Source organism: Carlito syrichta, unplaced genomic scaffold (genome assembly GCF_000164805.1).
Source record: "Carlito syrichta isolate Samal-C Ts95f unplaced genomic scaffold, Tarsius_syrichta-2.0.1 Scaffold314669, whole genome shotgun sequence".
NCBI lineage: Eukaryota > Metazoa > Chordata > Mammalia > Primates > Tarsiidae > Carlito > Carlito syrichta.
In genome coordinates this window covers 218865-246825 of record NW_007258765.1, presented here as the reverse complement: position 1 = coordinate 246825, position 27961 = coordinate 218865, and the positions used below count along the sequence as shown (strand labels likewise).

Sequence of the window (27961 nt, the reverse complement as noted above, 5' to 3'; positions counted from 1 at the left end):
CGACCTGCTGGGCTCCGGCGATCCTTCCGCCTCAGCCTTCCAAGTAGCTGGAACTACAGGCATGCGCTACCACAGCCAGTCAATTTTTTGATTTATTGTAGAGATGAGGTCTCGCCAAGTTACTCAAGAGAGTTTTATTTTAAAAGCAAATCTTACTCTTCCTTGAAGAATGAAATGTCCATGTAATACTCTTTTCCTTCCTTTTACAATCTTGCATTCTTTCCAATACTTACTTTATCTATCTATCATCTATCTATCTGTCTATCTGAGAACATTTTCCATTTGAGTATGTGTTCAGTTATTCCCACCAGTTCGCCAGGGAATTCCCAGGCACCCTGAGTTTGGGAAGTGCTCTAAAGCGGGATCTCTTAAGAAGTTTCAGAAAAGTAGAAGGCAAAGTCAGGTTTCAGTTTCATAAATGGAAATCGTCAGCCTTTCCCCACTGAAGCTTCTGCACATCCCTGTTCATCCATAAGAGGATCACATTTTCTGTGTAGGAAACCAGAGTCTTGCTCTGCCGATCTCTCTGGAGCGGGACAGGTCATGTCTTCTGAGCCTCAGCTTGGCATCCCCTGTCCCCTGTGGCTTCTCCACGGGCTCCACCCACTGGCATTTAATCCCAGGAAGAATCCCCTGGCTTGAAAAAATGTACAAATTTTTTTCTAGATCCCAAGACTTCACTCCAGCGACTGCCCTAGCTCTGTCTTCGTGCTCACAGACAAGCGTCTAGTTGCTGGAACCCAGAACGCCTTCTGCACCGGCTGCTGTCCTTGTCCCACTCTGCTGTGGACGGGCAGATACAAGCTTCGCTACTAAGTGTGATGGGCATCTCCAGTCCCCCTTGCACCTGACCGCTCTGTGGCACTGGACCGTGGTTGCTGCCTCCTTGACACGAGCCTTTCCTGCGTCTGTCCACTTCCCTCTGTTCTGGACTTCTTTCTGACTCTGTGGGTGTGCTTCTCATTTGCTTCTGACAACTCCCCTTCCTCCAAGGACATCAATGTTTGTGTGTCTAACTGTATTGTGAATCACCCCACCTCACACACCACACACATACACAAATTTGATGGGGTCCAGGATAGATTCCTGACTAAAACTGGCCCAATCAGAGTCTCTCCTTCAGAAATCAGGAATTCAGTACATTTTGGTTGATATAAAATTAGAAGTTTTGTAAATTCAAATGTTCTCACCCCAGTGTTCTGGTCATAAACACTCAGGGCTGCTTCTTTAAAGCCTTTAAAAACAATTTTTTTTTTTTGAACCTGTCACCCAGGCTGGAGTGCTGTGGTACAGTCACAGTTCATTGCAGCTTTGAGCTCCTGTGCTTAAGCAACACTCCCTCTTCAGCGTCCCGAGTAGCTGGGCCTACAGACACCCACCACCACACCCAGCTAATTTTTTTGTAGTGCTAGGGTCTTGCTTTGTTGCCCGGGCACATCTCAAACTTCTGGTCTCAAGTGATCCTCCCCCCTTGACCTCTCAAAGTGGTGGGATTACAGGCATGGGCCACCATGCCCACCCCCAGCCCCAACACATTTTCATTTGTGTGTTTAGTGTCTGACTTCCTTTCTAGACCGTAAGTACCATGATGGAAGATACTGACTCCATCTAGTTTATATGTTTTCCCACCATCTAGCACAACCCATGGTTGTTGCATCCAGTTAACAAACATACATAGAGATACATATATACGCAAGTTTATACACACACGTATACATGCATACATGTAGTGGTTTTCAACATAAGAATCTTGTATGTGATTTTTTAGATGTATACTATTCCATTTTTGAGTGATTATAAAGAGTATATATTTTAAAGTTTAATTACCATGTGTTTATATTGCTAATATTTAGAAATCCAACTGGTTTTTGTATGCTGATCTCATACCCTGTGATTTTGCTGTGCTTACTAGTTCTAGGAAGTGTTTTGGTTATTTTGGTTTGTTTTTTGTTTGTTAGTGGTTTCCTTGGGATTTTTTACATGGGTCCCATCATGGCATCTACAAAGGACAGTTTTATTATTTCCTTTCCAATCTATATATCTTATTCCCTTTTCTCGCCTTATTATGCTGGCTACAACTTCCAGGACTATGTACGTGGGGTAACAGTGAGGAGGTTGGACATCCTCACCTTGTTCCTAATTTTAGAGGAAAAGCATTCAGTCTGACACCATTAACTAGGAGGCTGGCTGTAGGATTTTGTAGATGTACTTGTTCAGGTTGAGAGACACTCTCGTCCTCTATTTCTTGTTTTCTAAAACTTTCTTTACTAAATCATGAGTGTTAAAAATGTTCTAATATTTTCTTCATTAATGATTATACAATTTGTAATTATATGATTATGCGATTACACAATTTTTCTTCTTCAGCCTGTTGATATGGTTGATTACATTAACTCATTTTGAATATTGAACCAGCCTTCCATTATTGGAATAGACCCCACTCAGTCATGGTGTATAATTCTTTTTATGTATTGCTAAATTCTATTTGCTAATATTTTATTCAGGATTTTTGCATTTATTGATGAGGGATTGAAGTCTGTGGCTTTTGTTTTGTTTTGTTTTGTTTTAACTATCTCTGCTGAGTTGTTGGATCAGGGTAACACTGGCTTCGTAAAATCAGTTGGGAAGTATTCTTTCATCTTTTTTTTTCTGGAATAGAGTAAATAATCTTTGAGCATTTGGAATAATTTTCCACTGAAACTACCTGAGCCTGGAGGTTTCTTTTTTGAATTCTATTTTCTTAATAGTTATAAAGCTCTAAAACTAGCCATTCTAATTACCTATTTTGTTTCAGATGAACTATGGTGGTGTGCTTTTTGAGGAGTTAGTCCATTTCATTTGTGTTGTCAAATATATGTGTGTGGAGTTGTTTGTGGCGTTCCCTTATTGTCTTTTTGACGCTGCTTAATTTTATAAAAAATCAAAACATCCTGAGATGAACAATCTAGTGCATAGATACCTGCATCTCTGACCATTTTTCCAGAATAATACCAAATATCTAAATTTTTGGGTAAAAAACTTTTGATGCATATTGTAAAATTGTTCTCCAGAAAGACTGCATCAATTTATACATTTACCATCAGTGATAAGAGAGTTCATTGTAATTCAAATTGATAAACACAAGATAGTCTTGTCTTTTCAACTTGGTCACCTTTATATATTTTTTTTAAATAACATTTCTTTTTATTTAACTTCTATTTTTTATGAGCTAGGTAAAACTTTTAATATGTTTATTGACCATTTTTATTTTGTAAGCTGTCTAACTCATGACTTTTGCTTATTTTTTTCTATCAGGATATTCATCTTCTTGTTTATTTTAGTACCTCTGCATATAAAGGATAGTAATACCTTCCATAAGTTACAAATATTTTTCTTGATTGTTATTGCCTTTTAATTTTATTTATAATATCTTTTTGGCAAAGCAGTTTTCTTTTTTTTTCTTTCCTTTTTTTTTTTTCTGAGTTGGAGTCTCACTCCATCGTCCAGGTTGGAGGGTAGTGGTACGCTCACAGCCACCCCAGCATCGACCTGCTGGGCTCCGGTGATCCTTCCGCCTCAGCCTTCCAAGTAGCTGGAATTGCAGGCACACACTACCACGCCTGGCTAATTTTTTGATTTATTGTAGAGACAAGGTCTCACCAAGTTGCCCGGACTGGTCTCAAACCTGCGGGCTCAGTCAATCCACTCACCTCGGCCTCCCAAAGTGTTGGGACTACGGGTTGAGCCAACGAGCCCAGTCATAAGGCAGTTTTTTAATTAAAATTTTTTATTACACTTTGTATTGTTTTTGTCTTTTGTCTGCTTGTTAAGACAGAATTTCTTCTACATCAAGATAAGATGAGACAAAGAGCCTTCTTTTTTTTTTTTTCTGGTGTCATCCCTCACCTTCCACCAAACTTGTCAACCTACCTGTAATTTACCTTCATGCATGGAAAAAAGAAAAGCTCAGCTTTCACTTTTGTCTAATATGATCCTGGAACTTTAAAAAGCCACTTGATATCAGCAACCTCCATTGCCATGACACCTTTCTCAGCAAGTTTTAGAGTAGTTTGCAAATGATTTAGTATTGTCTTTCTTGGCTCTTTTTAAAATTTTTGCCTATACCAATCAACATCTAAATCTATCACATAGCCAGGCTCGGTGGCTCAGCCTGTAATCCCGTGCCTATGGGAGGCTGCGGTAAATGGATTGCCCGAGCCCGCGGGTTCGAGACCCGCCTGGGCAGCAAGACCTCATCTCTACAATAAATCAAAAAATCAGCCGGGCGTGGCAGCGCACGCCTGTAATTCCAGCTACTAGGAAGGCTGAGGCGGAAGGATCACCGGAGCCCAGCAGGTCGAGGCTGCGGTGGCCAGGAGCGGCCGCTGCACTCCAGCCTGGGCGACCGAGTGAGACTCCAACTCAAAAAAAATTTAAAAAAATAAAATAAATAAAAATAAATAAATAAATCTATCACATAAGTGTTGCCTCCTGTCCTCACTTATTGGTGAAATTAATGACAATCGCCAAGAGTTCCACGTGTTTGGTGGTAGAGGGTATGGGACAGTAGATTTTTTCCCTCTTTGTTGAGATGTTACATAGAGCCAAGCACACAAATCTTAATGGTACAGCTCGATACATTTTTACATATAGCAAACAATCATGTCACTACCACCAAGACCAATTTGTAAAACATTTCCAGCAACCTAGTAAACTCTAGACCTACAGAAGATAGGTCTAGGAGACTCTTCTAGTCACTGTCACCTCCCACAAAGGTAACTTCTATCCTGACCTTCATCACCAAATACTAGCTTTATCTGCCTTGGAACTTTATATAAATGAGATAACACTGATTATGTTCTTTTGTGCGGCTTATGCTTTGCAGCATTATGTCTTTGCCATCTTACCTATGTTGCCATACATAGCAGTAGCTTATTCTTTTTCATTCCTATGTAATTTTCCATTGTATGAATTGTATCCATTCTAATATTGATGCACTTGGTCCTTTATCCAGTTTTGAGTTACTATGGATAATTTGTACATCTTTTGGCAGCCACGAGCATTTGTTTTTCTGTGTGAATACCAGAGTGGAATTGGTTTGCCTTGTGTACATGCATAGGTTTAGCATTAGTAGGGTTCTATCACACGTTTTCCAAAGTGGTTCTACCATTTTATGCTCTCACCAACAACGTATGAGTTTCCATTTCCCCGCCAGTGCAGGGTATGGTTAGCCTTTTTAGCTCTAGACATTCTAGTGTATCACATCTCATTGTTTTAATTTCCATTTCCCTGAGATTAAGGATATTGAACATGTGCCACGTACTTATTAACCAGTTGGAAAAATATCTACTTTTTAAAGTACCTGTTCAATTATTTTGCCAATTCCTTTAATCAAATTGACGGTATTTTTAATGTATTGCATACGAGAACTTTGGATATGTGTATTGAAAATCTTTTACTGTTTTTTGTGGCTGCCTTCTCTCTATCTTACTGTTGTCTTTAGATAAACAGAAGTTCTTGATTTTAATGAAGTCCAATTTGTTTTTCTTTTATGGTGAGTTTTGTGTTTTGTTTAAGAAATCTTCACGTTCCCCAAAGGCATACAGACTTTCTATTATGTTTTCTTGTAGGAGCTTTATGCCTTTACTTTTACAAGTAAATCTCTGATCTTCCTTTAATTAATAATTACATATGGTGTGACATAGGGGACAGGCTCAATTTTTCTCCTATGGATGTCCAATAGGCCCACCACCACTGAAAGGACCATCCTTTGCAAATTAAACTTCACTATTGCCTCTGTCATGAGTCAAGTGACCACACATGTGGGTTTGTTTCTAGGCGGTCTTTTGTGCTCCATCCATCTATCTGTCCATTCTTAGGCCAACAAAAGAGCAGACTTTTGCAGAGATTTACTCAATCATAATCATGGAAAGTGTTTGATAGCACCTACTAAGGGCAAACACATATTTATACAGCCAAAAAAAAAAAATGCCAAAACCCATACCCTAGATTACTGAGATCAACAGGACACCCTCCACCCATCAGGACAATTCTAACATCAGTCGTCTTCTTCATACTCTGATCTTCAGTTTTCTGTGACTCTGGTTTCTGCCCTTTAGCTAGTGTGTGTGTCTACTGTGTGTTTATTTTGAAGAACCCAACTGTGCATTTAAAGACATGGATGATGTATTTTATCTAGCCATTCTGGATGGTTTGAAGCAGGAGATTTTTCACTTTGTCTAATCTGTGACTTTGTTGGAAATGGAAAATGTCAACCTCAAGAAAAAGGGAACCTTACATCAGAGGGCTAAAAATAGCATGAGATGCCCTAAATGGTGTCTAGCATTGCCTCTTAGAAATGAAAGGGAAGAAGATACCTTTGACAGATCTCTGACTGTCCTGAAACTTCTCTCTTGATGCTTATCAGAGAATCACAGAGTCTTTGCTGGCACTGGGCATCCTCCCTGACTCTGATGAGGTTCTAAGATGCCATGACAACCCCATGAGATCTCTGAAGCAAGCTACTCTCAGTAGACATTGAGTGTCCTAGAGTTTTCCTTTAGTGTCTTGTTTTCATAATACTTATTCTAAAAGGGGTTTATTCATCTCTCAAATTTGCCCCTCTTCTTTAGAAATATTATCAGAGTGAATCCATGGCTGTCTGGACTAGTCTTCTTCAAAGTCTGTGATTTATTTAAAATCTGGAACAAAAATATCTATGTTCAAGCTCACAAAAGTCAAGTGTAAATGCCTTATATTATGTGTGACAATATTCATCTCAGTTTTTAAACCAGTTGATCTTAAGAAGATACTAAGACTTGCGATGAGGGTGTTAGGGTGCTCGTTCAAATCTCTGCCCTGCCGTCACTGACTGTGTGGTTTTAGACAAGTCACTCACCTTCCCTGTGCTTCCATTTGTTCATCATTAAAAGGTGACAGTTGTACCCGCACCTACCTCACGGGATTGAGGAGAGGGTTAACCCAAGAACATCACGAAGAGAACCATGCCTGGTCGACCGTTAAGACCATCAGCCATGAGTATAAACCCAATATTTAAAGCCACCTCAAAGATAAGTCTGGGTGTCTTTTTTCCGAATCACATAAATATTACACTGTCTACTTCCTACTTTTTATCTCTAAGCTGTGTCTAAAGGGAGAAGCAAAGCTCCCTCCCTAAGCTATCCCATTTTTGTTTAACTTTGAAACATTATCTTAGTCTTCAGCTTTCTCAGAAACCAGGGAAGCGCTTGTGTCACTCTTCTCCCTCAGCAAAAGTCTCCTTTTCTCTCTTCACAAGAAAAAAAGAGGAACACCCACAGGGAAAGCCGAAACCCTGAAACCCCCGAGGTTTCCTCGACCAAGGCTGACTTGGTTTCTTTTGTCCACCAGGAGAGGAGGCAGATACCACCTCCCTGCCTCCGTGTTTTCTTCTCAGAAAGAGAGTTTAGGCTAATCCACATATTCTACTAAGGTTGTTTTTTGATGGGTGGCCCCTAAAAATCCAACTCCGGCCCCTCCCCCTCATTTGAACAACACTCAGCCAAGCACACCTATCTACGCAATGCAAATATCTGTAGACACCACATCAGGCCCGGTGGGGCATAGCTAATCCTTCATGGAGTTTATAATCTTCAAGGATCATTGGGAAAGGCACAGGTGTGAGGTTAATGATACCAACATTATATAATCTGTGCCCAACTGGTAGCACAGAAAACAAGTGTTGCCTTATTAGTGTGGTCCTGAGCAGTTGAGTGGAAAGAGTGTAAGCTTTGGAGCCTCCAGAGCCAGCCGAGCCCTTTTGCACAGGACGGGTGACCAGCTCAACAGCTGTGAGACTCCCAAGTAGGGTCTCCTTCTGCCTGAAAGCCCCAAGGGCAAGAGCCCAGCTATCCTGATTGGAGCAAGGACTTACCCCCAAATCGAGGCATGGCCAAATCGTGTCATCTGGATCATGTGGTCTGGTGTGAAGTTTCTTGTCATGCTGGATGGTCACAGAATAACCCACAAGATCCCCTCTGTTGCTAGGGCTTCCAAGTTGGCAGAATGGCCCCCAAAGATATCCTAATCCCCAGAATCTGTGAACACGTAGCAGATGTGATCAGGGTTACAGATTTAAAACAGGGAGACTACCCTGGATCATCCAGATTAGTCCAAGCTAATCAAATGAGACTTCAAAGGCAGAGAATTTTCTGTGGCTGGAGGGCAAGAGAGATGAGGTAAAAGGGAGGGGGTGTCAGAGAGACTCAAAGTCTTGACCAGCCTTTGCTGGCTTTGAAAATGAAGGATACCAAAGAATACAGGCAGAAGGACTGATACGCTACCTATCAGTCCTGTATTGTCCCTAGAAGCTGAGAAGGACTTTGGCCATCAACCAGCAATGACACTTTGATCCATCCACAGAATGGAAATGAGTCTGCCAACAACCTAAAGGAGTCTACAAGCAAATTCTCTGCTAAAGACTCTTGCTAAAAGGCCAGACTGGCTGCCACCTTGATTTTGGCCTTATGAGACCCTAAGCAGAAAAGCCAGGCTTTCAAGCCCGCCAAACTTCTGACTTGTAAAAGTGGGAGATAAGCAGTGGGTGTTGTTTTAAGCCTCTAAACATGTGGTGAATTATTATGACAGCCATAGACAGCAGGAGTTGAGACATACAAGGAAGAAACAGAGGGGGTGTTCGGATGCCACCTGGAAGCTGACACCATGTCTGACTCTGTGTTGCGTCCAGGCTTTCAAAACAAGGTCCCGTCAATCCTTCTCCCTCACCCTCCCAGGAAAGGCAGGAAGTAGGCAGAGGAAGAATCACCTATCAGTCCTTCCCATGAAGGCCTAAGGCAGAGAGAATTCATGGCTGGCCTACAGTGGCATTTCTAGCTAGTGAGTGAGATGACAGAGGTTAGGACTCCAAACTCATGGCCTTCAGCCCAAGAGCCTTCCAGACGGAGGCATGAGATGCCAGCCCATCTGCTCACCTTTCTGAGGATGGCAAATATGGTTCTGGTGGAGGCCAGGCAGTGGATGTTGGAAGGTCCATCCAGAGTGGGTCAAAGCAAACCACGTATTTCCCCTAAATCACAGACGAAAGAACCACCCAGTCAGCACATCTTCCAATCAGCACAGTTTCTCTGTGTCGGGGCTGTGTGTGGAAGACAGCAGTAAATCAAAAAGCACAGACTTATCACAACAGCCGTGACTCAGGAGGGCAGAGTGCACTAGCATACAGGGACCCTACCACTCAGGCCAGTCCTGCCCTCACGTGGATGCCCCCAGCGGGTGCTGGAGGTCCCACCCACCTGGGATGGCTCTCCTCTGTGGCCTGCTCTGGCTCCACCCTCTCCTTCCACCTGGGCCCAACAGGGCTCGGAGCAGCTGAGGATGTGACAGGAGCTCAGGTTGGGAATGAGCACCTTGCAGGGAAGAGGCAGGAAGCAGAAGATGGACTTGGGTTACCGCCCAAAGGTGCCCAGGGCCCGCTCTACTCACGTCCACAGTGAGGTAAGTAGATTGTGGGAAGCTCCATGAAGAAAATCTAAGCAGGGCGAGGGCGAGAGAGCAGTGAGGGAGGTGATACGTGAGGAGAGGCCAGATGGGAGTGAAGAAAGGAAGACTCATGGAGACCTAGAGGGAAGATTCTAGGCAGACAGATCAGCAGGTGTGGCACATTCAAGAACCAGCATGAAGACCTGAGTCTCTCAGGCTCATGGGAGGAGACAGATGGTCCACTAGGTTGATGAGAAAAATGAGGGTCGTATCAGTTGCAACTGAAAGTTGGAAATAATAGGTGTGACTTAGCTTACATAATATAAAACAAGCTTACAAGTAGGTGCTTAACGAATCTGGTTTTACTTTATGTTATCTTTTCCATTCTTCCAGATAATCACAAAGAAATGGCCTCTTGTCCTAGTTTCCAATGTATAAAAGAAAGGTCAAAGGTCCCAGCATCTATGTTATATTCCAGCTGAACGTGGGCTGAATTTTTTCACCACCAGCAAACCACCCTCTATAATAAGCTGTTTCGTGAACCCATAATGAATATAGACCCTCCCAGTCATACCCCGCACTGACTTTATCGCCATGTTAAGGCAAGAGCATGGGATATTTATGATTTCTTTTCTAGATGAGTCTAAACGTTGTCAGGCATGAAGAAATCACTGCTGAAATCATAACCCCCTCAAGGAATTGTGTGGGATGGGGGCTAGGGTGAGAAGAGGGGAGGGGAGAATAAGGGGTGCATTGCACAGCTCTTTGCAGGAACTCTACTGTTTACTGGACTTTCTTGCGTTCAAGCTTCAGAAAATGCAGCACGTGTTCAGGGACATTACGTGAATAGATACGAACGCCCACCCACTGAGGCATTTCCCTAAACCATACTGATTCATTTCCTGAATGAATCACTGCCGTGCTGTCGAGTCTTCTTTCGCTAGAAAGCATACGATTTTCAGCTAAAGAAGAGCACCATCCTTTGTTTCCAGAAAACAGGTATTTCGAAATAGAGGACAAGCTCAGGAACTGGAGAAAAGGCAAGCAAAGCTTCTTCCCACCATCTACACTGCAGCCCCAGGACGCACCCTTCTCTCCTTGGCTGTGATAATCGCCTCTTTGTTCTCTGAGTTCAAGACTGTAGCATGGTGATCATCAGGGAGTTGGATAACACGTCCAGTTTCTTCACCTCATCTCCCGTCTCGTTCACGCTGCCCGCGATCTCATACCTGCAGAGACAGAGGCCTGAAGGAAGTCCCTAAAAGAGCCCCGACTCCGGCAAAGAGCCCTGATGCCAAAGCCAGCAGCATCCTTTCCGTCCACGACTCTGCAGTCTCCACGCTCTAAGTACAGAGGAGGCGGATTCTGTCTGGCAGCCGTGACTCTCAACCTGGCTTCCTGTACACCTGGGGGTATTGTCATATTTCCTCAGTCTCCCAATGAGATGAACCGAAATTCAGTCTCACTGCAGTATAGACCCATGCACAGCACGGGAAGGTGGAAAGGCTGGGGGTGGGAGGGGCTCAGAGAATCAGACCCATCAGCATAATTAAGGACTCCAAGAGATAAAGGACAGTGGCCTTCCAGTGCCGGATCCCCCAGTTTTGGTTGACATCTGCACATAGCATCCTGCCGGGTTGAATTAAAAATTGCCCTGTGGTCGCGTGGTGCTACTTGAACAGGGAAGGACAATCAGAAACAGACTTGGCTAATTTCATTCACTTCTTCACCACCATCCCAGGCACTATAAGTAGGAACACACTATGAAATTCACTCTCTGGAAAGCAACTCCAGGGTTCTTTTAAAATAATCTGAGTATCTTGTTCGAAGAATTTCCAATCAATGAATTCTCCCACTGTCCCTCTAGGTGTCTGTGGACAGGGCCAGGGGAAGGGTGCTGTCTAAATTAGCAGAATACGGGGCCGATCAGAACCCAAGACCCCACCTCAGCCGCCCAGAAAAAGTGGAATTCCCGAAGCACGGCTTCCACGGGCGGTGTCTACCACCTAGTGGTCATTGGCAGTATCAGCCATCAGCGAATTTCCCAGGTCTGGGTTTGGAACCATGGCAGTCTCAGTGACTGCGCATCTGTTGCAGTTGTCACCCTGTGGCCTCGCTAACCCTCACAACAACCCTACAATTTAGGAACTATCCCTATCCTCTCCACTTGACATATGGGGAAACTGAGGTTCTAGCGAGAGTCAGTCATTGCCTACGGTCACACTGTAGGAATCGCCAAGTTAGAGAAGCGCCTTAAGTACACAGTTCCTAAGGCCGCTTCCTCTGGATACCCAACTGCCACAAAGTCAGTGCTGCAGCCGATAATTAAGAACCCTACCATGGCAGCCGCTGCCCAGCCCGGAGCCCTGCACTGTGGAGGAGCCCCGTTCATGTGTGAATGATCCTGAGAGGTGCTCAGAGAGCTGCAGTGAGTTTAAGAGAGGGCATACAGACAGAAGCAAAGTCCCCTTAGTGTCACCCAGCAGGGTCATCACCTGGCAGAAGCAGGACAGGACACACACTGCACCTCACATCTGAGAAGGCCCGTAAGTGCAGAGCTTGGCCATTATTGCCAAACGAGGGAACGATACAGCCATAGCAATCCACAGATGGGAATCAAAGTCAGCATCATGCCTCTTTAACTGGGGTCCCATTCCTGGGTCACCAAACTTTCTGTAAATACAGTCTGTAATGACCTTATCATAGTTACATCTTGTCATATGACGCTATCACTTTTTTGTGTTAAAAGCACAAAATTGTTAAGCATAAACATTTTAAATGTTGTTAGCTCTTCATTTCGGGTTCCTCTCCCCATCCCCCCAAAATATGGGGCCCTTCATCTCCCAAGAGGATCTCTACTGAAATTACTACAAACAAAATGGAAGTCCAAAGAAAGACGGTTTCTTTTTATGATAGACTTGAACCGAACCCTTGGCTCTGACATCAGCAGCTGTAGCGTGACCTTAGCCTCATTCTGTGCGTGGATAAAACACCAAAGGGAACCAAGCAGAAGGACCCTCTGCTCTCCCCGCCACCCCTTCCTTCCACCCCGCACAGGCCTGGCACTTCCTAGTTTCGTGCACACAAGGAGACGAAAATAGTCACACAGAAGAAATAAAACACATAGCCAGCAAAAGACTCCTTTTGGTGGTGAGGGGGAAGACGCAGGACAGGGCCCTGCCAAGTTTTCTGTTGGGAATGATTTCCAGCTTCTAACGTACTGGCAAAGGTCATGAAAGTAAAACGCTCATGCCGCAAAGGACATAAAGAGAGGTTTCAAGTCTCCCCTCTGTTTCTTTGTGCCAGCAAGACTCTCTCTATGCAAATATAAGTCAATGTCTATTTTAATGCAATAAGTCACTATACTTGGCTATCATCATAATAAGTGGTGCCTTCAAAAATATATATATATATATATATATATATATATATTTTTTTTTTTTTTGCCTCCATAGTATGTCTTGAAGTATTTTGTTCCTTTCTCAAAGCAAATCAAAGACCCCTTTATCAAAGCACAGATGCAATGCAACCTACTTCCGGGGCACATATGGCCCTTCGGCTTTGGACCCAGTTTTTTGCCCATGCACCTGCAGTTCCCACACCCCGGCTGGACCCAGGGTGCCCTGCACCCCACCTGCTTCCCGGAACTCACAGGTTGGCCAGGCTGGCCTTGCGAGGAGATGGTTTTGATGGCCGTCAGCATGGAGTTCAGCAGCTGGGTGAGCTCCCCTGTCCCTATAGCCTGCCGCCCCTTTTCCATCACGTAGCGGGTCAGGGTGAGCATGTCCGTCTCGAAGGGGTTTCTCTCCAGCATTGTGGCTAAGAGGGCTTCCAATCCTTTCCTCCCTGCAGGAAACCTTGTTTCTCTCCCAGGGCTGTGGCTCCAGCTCCGAAGTGTGGAAGCCGAGAAGAAACCTGTGCTGGTCTTCCCAACCCACGTGACTGCAATAACTGGATGAGCCCTCAAGGAAATCTCTTTGGCCTGGCTGGTGCTGGCTGTGGCCAGAGCAACAAGCAGTCTGTAAATAGAACGGGGCTTCCCGGAAACACAGACTTACTTTCCCTCGATGAGTTCCTCTCCTTAAACATCCTAAGATGTGGCATTTAGGAACAGGTGGGAGGTGAGAAATCCAGCTGATAAGAATGAAGCATAGAACCCTCTTATTCCCAAGCTCAAGAGGTTTCTTGTACCGACTGCAGGACCTGACTCTGCTGAGGATAGAGGTGACAGGCTGGCAGGGATCTTATCTGGGGCATAGGTCACGTCGTCAAATAATGGCCACCCTGGGATCTCTTTAGTCAGAGCTTTTTCCAATAATTCCGAAAAGAGTGCTTTTTATTTCTAGTAGGTGTGTCTGGCGGAGTGGATTATCCATAGTATTACATAAATACTTGGTGAGACCTCATCTCTACAATAAATCAAAGATTAGCCGGGCATAGCAGCATATGCCTGTAGTTCCAGCTACTTGGAAGGCTGAGGTGGAAGGATCACCTGAGCCCAGTAGGTCAAGGCTGCGGTGGCCATGAGCGTGCCGCTGCACTCCAGGCTAGGCAACAGAGTGAGACTCCACTAAAAAAAAAAAAAAAAAGTATTTATCTGCAGATCATAGAAGACGTAGAATAATTTATACAGGTGGGGGTTTATTTCCTCATAGCCCATGGGTTTGCTAGGCAAGGCTGCTGGCACTCATTCCACTGTTCATAGGTCCCATATGGGAACCCCCTCTGTCTCTTCTTTGTCATCCTTGGTCTGCGGCGTTTTGTCTCTTGTCATCTCATGGACACAAAATGCCCCCAGAGTCTGAATGTCTAGCCCACGCTGAAGATACAAAGAGAGGAGAAAATGCAGTTCCAATCACTTCAGTGCCCTTTTATCAGGAAAGAAAAATGTCCTCGGATACCATCCTCCCACCCCCAGCAGATATCCACTTGGGTAGCATCAGATAGATTTGTATCATGTGGTGATGCCTTGCTGTTGGGGCCAGGCACTGGTATTGGGTCAACCCGTCTAAAGTGCCTGCCACAGCAAAACACCTTGGGAGGACATCCAAGTCAGAACACAGAGACCTGCTGCATTCCAATGTGTGGACATTCAGACCATTTTGGAAAAGTTTGCTCTTCAAGCCATGCTGTGACAAGCATCCATATGTAACATCCTTCTATAACATCCTCACATTTGTGTGTGTACTTGGACAAGTGCTTCAGTAAGACACGACTCCATGCAGCACTATTCACGATAGTGAAAACATGGAATCGACCATGCTGCCCATCAAAACTGGACTGAATTGTTTAAAAATGTGATACATATGCACAATGGAATATTATGCAGCCATAAAGAAGGACAAACATATGGACATCACAGCAACTTGGATGGATTTAGAGTCGATCATACTCAGTGATCTGTCACAGAAACAAAGAACAGAGCACCATATGTTCTCACTCATAACCGGGCCTTGAACAATTGTCATAATACTATAAGAAAGGGATTGGCAGTAGCAAGATACTGCCAGGGTAGGGGTTGGGGTGGAGGACACAACATCAATACGGATACCTAATCTCAAACCAGGCAAAGTGAGAACCAAAGGAAGGTTCAAACTTTACCTGTACGATGACCACTTATATGCCTAATCCTGAATTGAACCCCCACATCTTTAAAATAAAAGAAAATAAAGTTAAATTAAAAAAAAAAAAAAAAGATACAGCCCCAGTCAAGGAACTGCTATGTGAGGATATTGTTTGAAGCCTGTAGTCCTAGCTACCCAGGGGTTTTTTTGGCAGGGGGTTTCATTTTTATTTACCAAGACATATGCCAACTCTTCATAGAAAGAATATAGGATTCCATACTCCCTTTTATGATTTCCATGAAGGTTAATTCAACGTTTTAACATTGAGAGGTTGAATAGATGGAGAGAGACAGACACTTCTAACCTAGTGTGTACACGCTTCATCTAGCCAAAGATTGTATTTGGTGATGCTGTTTTCCCTATTTTTACAAATGAAAAAACTAGGGCTTCATGTAATTAAATAATGTGCCCAGGATTACACATCTACTAGAGTCTCAACTCAGGACTGTCTGATGCCAGCGTTCACACTCTTGTACAATATTTCCTCCCATTCTAGGATATTTCCACCACCTTCTACAACCAAGTACCACACACATAAAGCAGATACCCTTTGTAACACAGATAAAATATGGAATGAGAAAAGGCATGATTATATAATCTGGTGCGAAACAGACAGGTCAACATGTACATAATAAAACAAGAATGTCTGCCTGGATCAGACCAGTGTGTTACTAAATCTATACCCATGAAAGTACAAAGGAAAGAAGGCTGGGCTGGGAATCAAAGACCTGGTGTCTCATCTCGGAGGCCAGCCATGGCCCAGGCAACACAGTGAAACTAGGCCAAGTCATTTGTAACCACTCTGTGACTCAAGTGTCTCATTTTATTTTATTTATTTAAAAAAATGTTTTTTTAATTGTAGAGATGAGGTCTTGCCAAGTTGCCCGGGCTGGTCTCGAACCCGCGGGCTCAGGCAATCCACTGGCCTCGGCCTCCCAAATTGCTGGGATGACAGGCTAAGCCAATGAGCCCGGCCAAATGTCTCATTTTAAAAATGAGTAGATTAGACTTCATGATCCCCAACTTTATTATTTAAAGTTTTGACAACACATTTTATCACTGCTTCCAAAGGTGTCAGCATCCAAATGAAATGTGGTTACTGTAATAATTAATTCAGAACAATATCATCACATTGAGAAATACAACTGATAAGAGGCTGGACGCAGTGGCTCATGGCTGTAATCCCAGCACTTTGGGAGGCTGAGGCAGGAGGATCCCCTGAGTTTAAGACCAGCCTGGGCAACATAACCTGATCAGACCCTGTCTCTACAAAAGATAAAAAATTAGCCAGGCATGAGGATGAGCCTGTTGTCCTAGCTACCCAGGAGGCTGAGACAGGAGAATTACTTGAGTCTAGGAGGTTGAGACTGCAGTGAGCCAGGATAGCGCCATGGTACTCTAGCCCAGGCAACAGAGTGAGAGCCTGTCTCAAAAAAAGAGAAATAGGCCGGGCACGGTGACTCAAGCCTGTAATCCCAGCACTTTGGGAGACCGAGGTGAGAGGATTGCCTGAGCCCAGGGGTTTGAGACCAGCCTGGGCAACTTGGTGAGATCTCGTCTCTACAATATATCAAAAAATTAGCCAGGCGTGGTAGCATGCGCCTATAATTCCAGCTACTTGGAAGGCTGAGGCAGAAGGATTGCCTGAGCCCAGCAGATAGTGGCTGGGGTGGCCATGATCGTGCCACTGCACTCCAGCCTGGGAGACAGAGTGAGATTCTGACTCAAAAAAAAAAAGAGATATACCATTGATGGGAGTTGCATTGAGTCTGTAGATTGCTTTGGGCAGTATGGACATTTTAGCAATATTGATTCTTCCAGTCCTAAGCATGAACTGTTTTTCCATTTGTTCATATCATCTTTGATCTCTTTCAGCAACATTTTGTAGTTCTCGCTGTAAAGATCTCCTACCTCCTTGGTTAAATGTATTCGAGGTATTTTATTTCATTTGTGGCTATTGTAAATGTGATTGTGCTCTTGATTTGGTACTCAGCTTGAACACTGTTGGTATGTAGAAATGCTACTGATTTTTGAATGCTGATTTTGTATTCTGAGAATTTACTGAAGCCACTTATCAGGTCTAGGAGTACTTTAGTGGAATCTTTAGAGTTTTCTAGATAGAGAATTTTATCATCTGTGAAGAGGAAGAATTTTACTTCCTCTCTTCCTATTTTGGTTACCTTTCAGTTCTTTATTGCTTTATTTATTGCTCTGGCTCAAGTTAGTTTAAAGACTTAAATCTAAGACCTAGAACTATAAAAATCCTAGAAGAAAATCTAGAAAGTGTTCTTTAAGACCTTGGCCTACGCAACAAATTCATAACCAGGTCCTGAAAAGCAAATGCAACAAAAAACAAAACTGACAAGTGGGATCCTAATTAAACTAAAGAGCTTTTGTACAGTCAGAGAAACTATAAGTAGACAACCTACAGAATGTTAGAAAATATCTGCAAACTATGCATTCGACAAAGAATTATATCCAGAAACCACAAGGAACTTAAGTGAATCAACAGGAAGAATAAAATAAACAAATAATCCCACTAAAAAGAGGGCAAAAGACATGAACAGGTGCTTCTCTAAAGAAAACTTACGAGTGACCAACAAACATGAAAAAATGCTCAACATCACTAATCATCAGAGAAATGCAAATCAAAACCATGACGAGGTCCCATCTCACACCAAGATCAAACACAGAAAACTCTCTTTTCCTTTCCCGGGAGCTTCTGGTAACCAGGAGGATGGTAGAACGGAACTTTCTTTGACGTTAATATGTCATGTTGCCATTAACAAGTAAGGCTTGACTCACACGGGGTGACTGGCGATGATTCCTCTGACGTAAGTAAGGGAAGAGCAGTTGCTGGATCTTCCCAGTTCCGGGCCAGTCAGTAGCTATGAGGTGAAGAGGGCAGCCCAGTTTGTTGGTTTTCAGGCTTCCGCTTCCATCTAACATTGTTGTCTGAATAAGAGGGCTCCCCGTGATCGTGCAAAACAGCACCCCCCTCCCACCAAGCGGACTGTCACCTCTACCCTAGAGAAATGAAAATGCATAGTCACACAAAAACCCAAACGCAAGGATTTACAGCAGCTCAAGTCATAATTATCAGAAACTGCAAACACCCAAATGTTCCTCGGCGGTGAATGAATAAACAAACTGGCAGATCCATAAAACGGAACACTATTCAGCAGCAGAAACAACAACAATAGTCGCGCGGGTGAATCTCAGGGTCTTGTGCTGAGTGAGAGGGCCCGTCTGAAAATGCTGTGTACAGTACGATTGCATGTGTATGATATTCTCGAGAAGACAAACATGGCGGTAGAGAGCAGCTCCATGATTGTCAGGAGGCAGGGATTTGGGGGGGGGCTAGGACAAAGGATTTTTTATTTTGCATGATGGGACAGTTCTGCATCCTGATTATGGTGATAATCCCCATTTCAGATTTCCCAAATTAGAATTCTACACCCACTAAACACTAAAACTCCATTCTCTCCATCACCTAGTCCCTGGCCATCACCATTATGCTTTCTGTCTCTATAAATCTGACGACCCTAGGGACCTCATAAGCGGAACCACAGAGTATTCGTCGTTCGGTGACTGGCTGATTTCACAGCATAATGTCCTCACGGCTCACCTACGTTGTAGCATATGTCAGAATCCCCTTCCTCTTTAAGGCTCAATAGCGTTTCATGGTATATATGTACTACTTCTTGTCTATCCACAGTCATTCACTGATGGTCACCTGGGTTACTTCTACCTCATGGCTATTGTGAATAGTGCTGCTATGAACATGGCGAACAAACATCTGTTCAGGTCCCTGCTCTGGATTCTTTGGGGTGTCTATCCAGGAGTGGAATTGCTGAATTGTATGATAATTCTATGTTTAATTTCTCGAAGAACTGCTATACCGTTTTCCACAGCAGCCGCGCCACTAATGAGCAAAGGTTCCAGCGTCTCCACATTGTCACTAGCGCTTGTTTTCTGGTTTGTTTTGTTTGTAACAGCCATCCTAGTGGGTATGGAATGGTATCTCATTGTGGCTTAGAGTTGCAGTTCCCTAATGGTTAGTGATGTCGAGCCTATTTTCATGTGTGTATTGGCCATTCCAGAAGTTCTCTTTATTCTGTTTTATAAACAGGTCTGTTCACAACAGACTGGAAGTGAAACAGACAAGCAAATCGGCGCTTCAGCATGAATTGCAAGAGAGGCTGCGATGGCCGAGCACGATGGACGTCAAGGATGAGCAGAAGGCGGGATCATTTGGGGATGGGGCTGAGGGGAGATGCATTGGCTAGTGCTGTTTATAAGCAGTCAGTTCTGCCCCATAGAGGGATCCGAGGGAGAGCCTGCTATTTATGACACCAACCAGCCCAGGCCAACACAGGTGCAGCTGTCCTATCCCTTTGCAGCTACATTTACGTCTTAGAAGTTAGTTTCCCACGTGGTCTGAAAGTGCAGCTGGTGACCTTTCAACAAATGGCAAAGTTCTTTCAGGGCGCACAACAGCATGGAAACTTCTAGAGCAGCTGTGGAAAAAGCCTAGAGGAAGGGAAACATCCGTTTCATACTGATACACTGGTGGCCACAAGCTATCCGGGGTCTTACTGTGCTTAGTGAGAGATCCTCACAGGCCTGAGTCTAAGTGATCAGGACAAACGGACCCTCTGAATGTTTAAGGCAGTCTTAGGGCAGTTCGTAGGGTAGGCCCCTTCACTGGAGGGTTGGATGGAGACCATGACTCTAGACTGTTAACTGAAGGACCATTCTTGCAAACTTCTGCTAAGATACTTTCCATACGCTCTCTCACATAATCTCAAAGTATGTTTTCCCCTGAAATCTCAACATTCCTGCTTATAGCATGGCAGTTATCTTTGGGGTATCTTCTCAGTCTATGATCTCCATCTTGAAGAAGAGTGTACCCTATCCATAAGAGATTTAAAAACCCTAAGCCACCTTTTGTCTTTATCTGATCCAGGTCTCTGACTACAGTTGATTGGACCAGGGGGAGACACTTGATACAAGCTAAGCCAATCATATATTTTCTCCTGGGAATTTGTTGTGAGACAGAGATACAGTGGATTGGATGATTATGCTGGGATTTGGATGTGTCCTTGGGGCTAGGTAAACAATAGGTACTGGATTTCATGAACTCCCCCTTAATCCTTCCAACACATTCGCTTCCTGATAGAGCCAGAATAAGAGGGTTTCTCTTACTTAGAGTGAAAATGGCCTTGTCCACAACCATAGTCATTAGAATTAATATTTTGCAGGTGGAGAAACTGAGGCTCAGGTAAATTTTTTTAGGCGTTTCCAAGCTAGGCCGGACTCAGAGGCTCAGCCTGTAATCCCAGCAATTTGGGAGGCCGAGGCGAGTGGATTGCCTGAGCCTGCCAGTTTGAGACCAGCCTGGGCAACTTGGTGAGACCTCGTCTCTACAGTAAAATAAAAAATAGCCAGGTGTGGTAGCACACGTCTGTAGTTCCAGGCTACTCAGAAGGCTGAGGTGGAAGGATCGCTGGAGCCCAGAAGGTTGACGCTGGGGTGGCCATGAGCGTGCATGCCACTGCATTCCAGCCTGGGGGAAGGAGTGAGACTCCAACTCAAAAAAAAAAGTTTCCTAGCTCAGTCTAGCTTAGTACAGATAGTCAAGGTTATGCAGCAGTAGCAAACAAGCACCAAATCCCAGTGGCTTTGTACAGGATAGGTTTATTTCTCCTTCCCATCCCAAGATGATATAGACTGTGAAGTGTCTCAGGCCCCCAGGCTCCCACCATGTTGTGAGCCCATCATTAAAATCCACAGCTTCAGAGGTGGCACAGAAGGGAAGAGAGAGGATAAAGGATTCTGCATGGGGTGGGGGTAAATCTAGAAATCATAGACATTATTTCTACCACCCACCCACTGACCAAAAACTGTGGCCCCTCACCTAAGTGCAAGATAGACTGGGAGACATAGCCCTCTTGTGAGTCCAGAAGAGAAATAGGTGTGGTGAGGATTGGCTGGTCTCCACCAGACTCACACAGCTTGGAAGTGGCAGAGGCGAGCCCTGAGCTCAAGCCACCATGATTCCAGTGTAAGGCCTCCAGTCAGCCTTGGTGCCGGCTGCCTTCTCTGCAGCTCACGAGAGCTCCCAGCACCAGGGCCACTGTCCACCCACCACCTTCTCCGCCCACCACACCCAGCTGTGGATGCTCCCGGAGCAGCTGCACCTCATAGCAGTACTCCAGTACTGACAGAAACCAAGGGTAGCATCTCCATGAGAGGGCGGGGTCATCTTGAGTTTAACCCTTCAAGTCCCCCGGCTCATGCAGTCATCAGCTACTGGCATCCCCTATCTGATGAGGACAGCCTTGTGAAGGAGGGTTGCTCTTTGGCCTCTGCTGCATGCGAGACGTGAGTTAGATCCTTAAGGTACATACCCGATTAGCAAACGTTTCCTAGACCTGCCACCATAAAGGACCACTCACTGGGTACTCAAACAGCAGAAATGTATTCCCTCACAGTTTTGGAGGCCAGAAGTCCAAAATCAAGTTTCCAGGAAGGCTGCACGCCCCCTGGAAGCTTTAGGAAAGAGTCCTTCTGGCCTCCTCTGGCTCCCTGCGGCATTCCTTGGTTTCCTGTGGCGGCATCACTTCCATCTCTGCCCTCACCTTAACGTGGCCTTCTGCTCTGTGTGTCTCCTTAGAGGACATGTCGTTGGATTTAGAACCCACCCTAACCTAGGTCCCAGGCTGATCCCATCTTAATCCATAATTTAAATCCACCAGCAAAGACCTTTGTTCCAAATCAGGTCACAACCACAGGTGCCAGGGATTTGGATAGGAACATGACTGGGGGGGGGGGGCACCATTTACCGCACTACACGCATCTTGAAAGTATTCCCCCTTCTGGATGAGGGGAGCGGATCACAGCTACTCTGGGGCTTTAAGGGCCCGTGATGCTCAAATGAAGCTCCTGCTTCCGTCAAATGGAGGCGTCCCTTCAAATGCCCAGTGGTACAGGCTGTCTGTAGCCTGCCGGTGGTGGCGAGGCCAGGGCGGAAATGCGCTTCCAGTCAGACTGGAAGGATGCTTTCTTAGCTTTCGGCAGAGGACACCAAGAAGCAAGTTGGCCATTGTGGAGAAGCCCCTCTGCTGATCTGCTTAAAAGACGTAGAATTTGGTTTTAAGGCCAAGTACGGTGGTTTTAACTTAGAAGGCAAAGGGCACACCTATGGAGCCCCTGCAAGCAAATATCAGATCTGTGGGTAGGAAAGGGGAGGTGAAAGGAGGGAACCCTAGAAATTTAGGATATCACGTAGCCATTTAGAATCAGCACAACCATTTTGCTTGGGTCTCACCCTTGACATTCCCTTGGTACACAGCTTGCATGGTCCCCACGTCCTTTTACCCTATAATCATTAACAAGAAAAATGCTTTAATTTTAGAAAACAGTGATTCCACAGAACCCCTTAAGCAATGTCCAGTCTTGCTAACAATCTACCTTTTAAGCATTCGTATTGATCCATTGTTATTGGTCACCTGTGATGACCTCCAGCACACCACCAGGAGGTGTGTTTATTGGCATAATGTTATCATACGACCATAACCAATCTCCAGCTCACCACCTGAGATCATGAGACATTGATGCCTGGCAATGTCAAGATACTAGATTCACGTGTCTACTATGGAAACCAAAGGATACAACTCTGGACATTCCTTTTGGCCCAGACCACCTCCAGGTCTAAATCCCTCTCCCTTTAAAGGCCCTTAAACACACTGAGTTTCCAGCCTTCCATGCCTCACTCACCTGAGTGCCAGCCCCCTTTCCAAATGTGAAAAGTGAGTAATAAACTTTGCTTTCTGCTTCTTTTCTCTCTGTTGCAATCTTGCATTATTCCCACAGCACCAGCCCACCTTGCCTCAGTTTACCCTTTGAGGAGGCATGGAGTCTCTTTACATATCCCACCCATGCTGATACTGAGGAACTCAATAAAAAATCCCTCATGGCCAAACATTTGCATTCTCTTTTGATTGGAAGTCGAAAGGTCTCCCATCTTAAGAGCGACGTGACAACCTAGAGCCCAGATTCCTGCCAGGTTCTCGCCGCATCTCTTCGTGACACTCAGGAGAGGCGATCTCCCTCACCCTCAACTGTCCAAAGGTGGTATCCAAGCCTCTCAGGATCAAGTCCGACTCTGAGATTCAAAAGAATCACTTTTGGTGCCGCTGTTTCTCCGGGCCTGTGGACGCATCACGGCAGAATGTGAACAAGCGGCCACTGAAAATGCCCCGCTGAAGGAACTGGCAGCTCATCAAAAAGACCACACAGAACGCACAAACAAAGGCAGAGGAGAGGGATCTTCGAGTTATTTTGCCTGGTTTGACCGCAATAACAGGGCGGGGGCAGCATTGTAACTGATTCTCGTGGTTGTTGTGAAGATTACGTGAGCTATCTAATGTTACACGCGTCAGGGGCAATATCAGCATCATCGGCGTCATTATTTGACACAAAGCAACAAGTCTTCTCTTTAAAAGAAAGAATCTGTTTATTTCTCCTCCATCCTCTCAAACTATATCTCGGTCACCAGTGACACTTTCGAGAGAGCATCTTGGAGAGTCAGCGCTAGGCATTATGCAGCATTTGATGGCGAAGACACCCATGCTCTCTATTTCTGCTGTCTAGGAATGGAGGCTGCAGGGAACCACGCGTAAGATAAAAGGTCCAGACCAAAGGCACTCCTTTGGGGCGTGGGCAAGGCCGGCTCTTCACTTGGCAGAGTGCTTCTGATAAATCTCCAGGAACTCCATGACGTCGTCAGGAGACCCCAAGATGACCGGCGCCCTCTGGTGGATCTCCGTGGGCACGATGTCCAGTAAGGCTTCTTTCCCAGTGGTGGCCACTCCCCCGGCCTTCTCCATGACAAAGGCCATGGGGTTGCATTCATAGAGTAGTCTCAGCTGGAAAACAAGGCCCAAGAGCCGCCTCGTACCAGAAGGGATTGCACAGAGAGGGGGCTTGTTCCACAGGTCACTGGTACTCCCTTGTTGCTTCCTGTGAGGTGGCAAAAGGGCCCTCCCACCACCCCCGGTGGCATCCGAGACAAAAAGTCAACTATTTGGTTAAATTCAGCCATTCATCAAGCCAGAGCCAGCAATAGATGATGCAAATGTGAGACAGACCACCTGGCTTCGGGACGGAATAGCATTTGGGCAGGACCGATGAGTCCCTCCTCTTTAAAGCGTGGAAACTCGGCTTAATGAGTGATTCTGTATGTTTTGGATGGAGGGCTGCCTATTCTAAAAGCACTGAAAAAAAGCCATGGTAGTGTCTGGCTGCAGACATCTGGAAAGCAGACCGGCTCCTCCAAACAGTGTAATATTGTTTGCAACTCTGTATGCATTCCTTTTACAATTCTCCTAAGGCTCGGGGGTTGGAATTTAGTATATTAAACATCTTGGCATTTACTTTCAAATATTAACTTTTTATCGTATGCATTTTCATGCAGTCTGCCTACGGAGTGACGGCCTTTTGCAGGTGTTTCCTGACTCTGTTTCCATGTAGGTATCACGGCCAGGTTTTTTAAAACGGAGAGAAAGGAGGAGCCTCAGTATTTGTGTTCAAGAACAATTTTCTGAGGCATTAGAGGACAATGCTGTCATGCAAGCTAATTGCATAAGCTGGGATGCCTGAGGTGACCACTGCAAGAGTGTTTTAAGTAGGTAAGCAGGCTTTCAGTGAGCTGGGCTTCATGTGCCTCGAATAAAGACCTGAATATGTCCAAAATATATAGATTTCTAACTATCTTAAGTAGTTGTTGTTGTTCCTGTTCTTCTCTCACACTTTTTTAAAAAAGGCAATCTGTCTTTTAAAAGAAAAAATAAAGAGGAAACAGACTTGGGACAGAAGCACACTGTCATCCTGTGTAGAGAAATGCAGGGTGTCCCTTAGCCAGCATGGGGAAGCAGAGCCCACCCTGCAGCCTGCTGGAGACGCCATGGGCTTGGACCGGTGCAGTCAGTGGTAACAGCTCACCGGAAAGCTCCAGGTTTCCCCAGAGATTCTTTATTTCCCTAAAAGGTGTCACTTTCCAAGTAGCACATGCAGGCTCATTAGTGATTCCTATTTTATGCCTTTTGAAAGCAATCAAAGAAGACTTCTATCTGAAATGCTTTGATTTGCTGCCTTGGAAATGAGACTGGGCTGTGTTATTTCACTTTGTGAATGGAATTTATTTTGCCCAAGCCAGACCACATGCCCATTGGAAGCTCTAAGAACCTGCACCCCCCTCCTGATTTTCTTTTACCACAGCATTGGAAGGGCTCTCAAGAGACCATTTTTACGTTTAGTTGATATCACCTGGCTTTACCTTGAATCTAGAAAAGAATGTTCCCCAGACATCCTCAGCGACCTCGAGAGCATAACAGCCACCATAACCTTTCTTTCTTCCTAAATCAAGTCGCTAGGGCTGAAACTGAAATCTCCTGCTCCTCAACCACTCTCTGGGGACATGCTTACCTTTCCTTTGGGGCTCTTCTTGTTGGCGGGGTAGAGAAAGATCCCTCCATAAACCAGAGTGCGGTGAACATCAGCCACCATGGAGCCCACATAGCGGGCGCCATAGGGGGTTGAATTATCCTGCATGGTTAAGACCAGCAATGATTAGGGTTGCAGAAAACACAGAAAGGGCATTTTCTTTGTGTCCCCTATGCTTACTTGATTCTGCATCTCTTCACTGAGCACCTCCAAGGTATGATGTGTTTGGGGCTGTGCTAAGAAATGTGATGAGAATCCTTTTCCCAACAAGCAGGAAGGAAGTGGAATCATCCAGACAACCTCTGATGCATCTCACTATAGGTCAGCTTACGCACGGAAGCCCCAAAGAGGCTGTGAGGCTGGAGCAGGCATCGCATAAATCGTACCATTTAGGAACACCTTAAAGCTTTTTTGCCAAGCTAAGGAATTAGGCAGAGGCTGGGGTGGCGTGTATTTTACAGGAGAGGACACTCCCCAAGCAAAGACTTAGCAATGTAGAGAGGAAATGAATCGGGGTAGTGGAGCTTGTGGGACTAAGTGTGTGTCTGGCAGGGGTTGGGGAATCCAGAGGAAGGTGAAAGGAGAGATGATTTGCTGGAGAGAAAGCCTGGGGCTGGCCCTAAGGGCTTCGGATGCTGTGCAAACAACCCTTGTGCTTCCTCTTTGGAAAACAGCAGCTGTCAGTGGCTCCTGAACAAAGTCAGACAGCCCCCCAAAGAGCCAGCTCTGCAGTCGTTTCTTCTCTTTGCGTTCACTAATTCATAAGAGACACCAAGATGGACACTCTCAATCTTGAGATATCAGGACAGGAAGGACAGATACCACATGGCAGGTGCCCGAGTAGCAGAACGACATTTTGTAACATCTGGGACCATGAACTCATTCATCTGGTTGACCTAGTGCTCTTGACTTTCTTCTGCCAAGAGACAGTGGTAGAGGTGGAAACGGACACTGATTTCAAAGTCTGAGGGCAAGAATTTCCCAGTGCCTGGGTGAGGACCTAATCACGGGCTCGGTGCGGATCCAAACCCAGTCCACTTCCATCTCTGTCTCCCTTCACCTCCATCAACAGATTTCTACACAACTCAAGAGTGCCAAATGAGGTCCCAGGCCCTAAATCCCTTTTCCTTTTAGGGGACACCCCTCCCCCCAGAGCTGCCTGTGGTCACAGATGCCTAGACATTGCACCAGCCCCGCCCCCGGCCCCTCGGCCCCTCACTTACTGGGGGGAACTTTTTCCTCTGGACATACTCAGTGACGGCAGGGTCAAAGTCCTTGGCATAGCCCTCGTTAAGGCTGTAGATGTTACCTTTCTTTTTGATCTTCACATCCCTGTCCACCAAAATGAATTCTCCGATGGCCTTTGGAGACAAGGAAGGAAAAGTAGGGAGACATAACAAGCTGTCTCCCCCAGCCCCAAGCAAGGCCGGCAAAGGGCAGGGCTGGGCTGGGCTGGAGGGCGTGGCCTAGGGTCACACATCACCCCAGGACACCGGTGATACACCCGCCACTATCCAAGAATTGTGAATGAGGTCAAGGGAGGCAAGAGAGTGCTGCAGGTGTCATCAAGGTGACAAAGGAGACTTCTGACTTTGCTCGCAAATGATTTCAGTAAGACAAGAAAGAGACCACAGGGAAGTGGAGAGGGCATAAATATGTGAAACCACGACAAAACCTGAAGCAAATAAGAATTGTGTGTCCAAAGCAATATGTAAATGGGTATGCCTGTACACACACACACCAAACTGGTACAGACTGGTGCTCAAGACTGCCCTTGGCTTTACCCCTCTATCTTCATCACGTTTCCCTTCTTGAGTGTTTCTCTAGAACAAAGTAGGGCCCCAAGTTTTGAGCCCCAGCATATTTAACTTCAGACACCTTTGCTCACTGGTGAGCAAAATTTTTCTCAGATTGGCTGCTCCCATGTAGGCCCAGGGCTAAGCTAATGCCTTCGGGGTTTCGGTTCTCAAAGGAGACTCGAATTTAGGGGAAAGGTGTGTCATAACTCCTATCGCTCTCAATTTAAGAGTTTTAGGGGCACCAGTTGTGTCACTGATAAGGAGGTGATTGAGGCTTTGCCCATTTGGGGAGGAGCTTGCTCCACTGATGCCAGAATTGGAAAGAAGAGTGGCCCATCGGCATCTCTCTCCTCAGCCATGTCTCAGTTGTCTCTGGGGATTCCCACAGCAAAGGTTGGTTCCTGCCCCTGTGGAGTATGTTAAAACTAGGAAGAGCTGGGCTCGGTGGCTCAGCCTGTCATCCCGCGCCTTTGGGAGGCTGAGGTGAGTGGATTGCCTGAGCCTGCGGGTTCGAGACCCGCCTGGGCAGTGAGACCTCATCTCTACAATAAATCAAAAAATCAGCCGGGCATG

The 27961-nt window shown here is 45.3% G+C and overlaps 1 protein-coding gene and 1 pseudogene across 1 annotated transcript in view; both read right to left on the bottom strand.

Annotated features, from left to right (window-relative positions):
• The window catches only part of LOC103274249, a 33458-nt pseudogene extending 20188 nt beyond the window's left edge, over positions 1-13270 (bottom strand).
• A 10491-nt stretch (positions 13271-23761) lies between these two features.
• The window catches only part of LOC103274254 (fructose-1,6-bisphosphatase 1-like), a 28263-nt gene continuing 24063 nt past the window's right edge, over positions 23762-27961 (bottom strand). The window contains exons 7-9 of the mRNA XM_021719417.1: positions 26813-26950; positions 25572-25691; positions 23762-24013 (exon numbers count right to left, since the gene is read on the bottom strand). Of these exons, the coding sequence (XP_021575092.1) occupies positions 23822-24013; positions 25572-25691; positions 26813-26950 (450 nt within the window). The 3' untranslated portion in view covers positions 23762-23821. The remainder of the gene's footprint in view (positions 24014-25571; positions 25692-26812; positions 26951-27961) is intronic.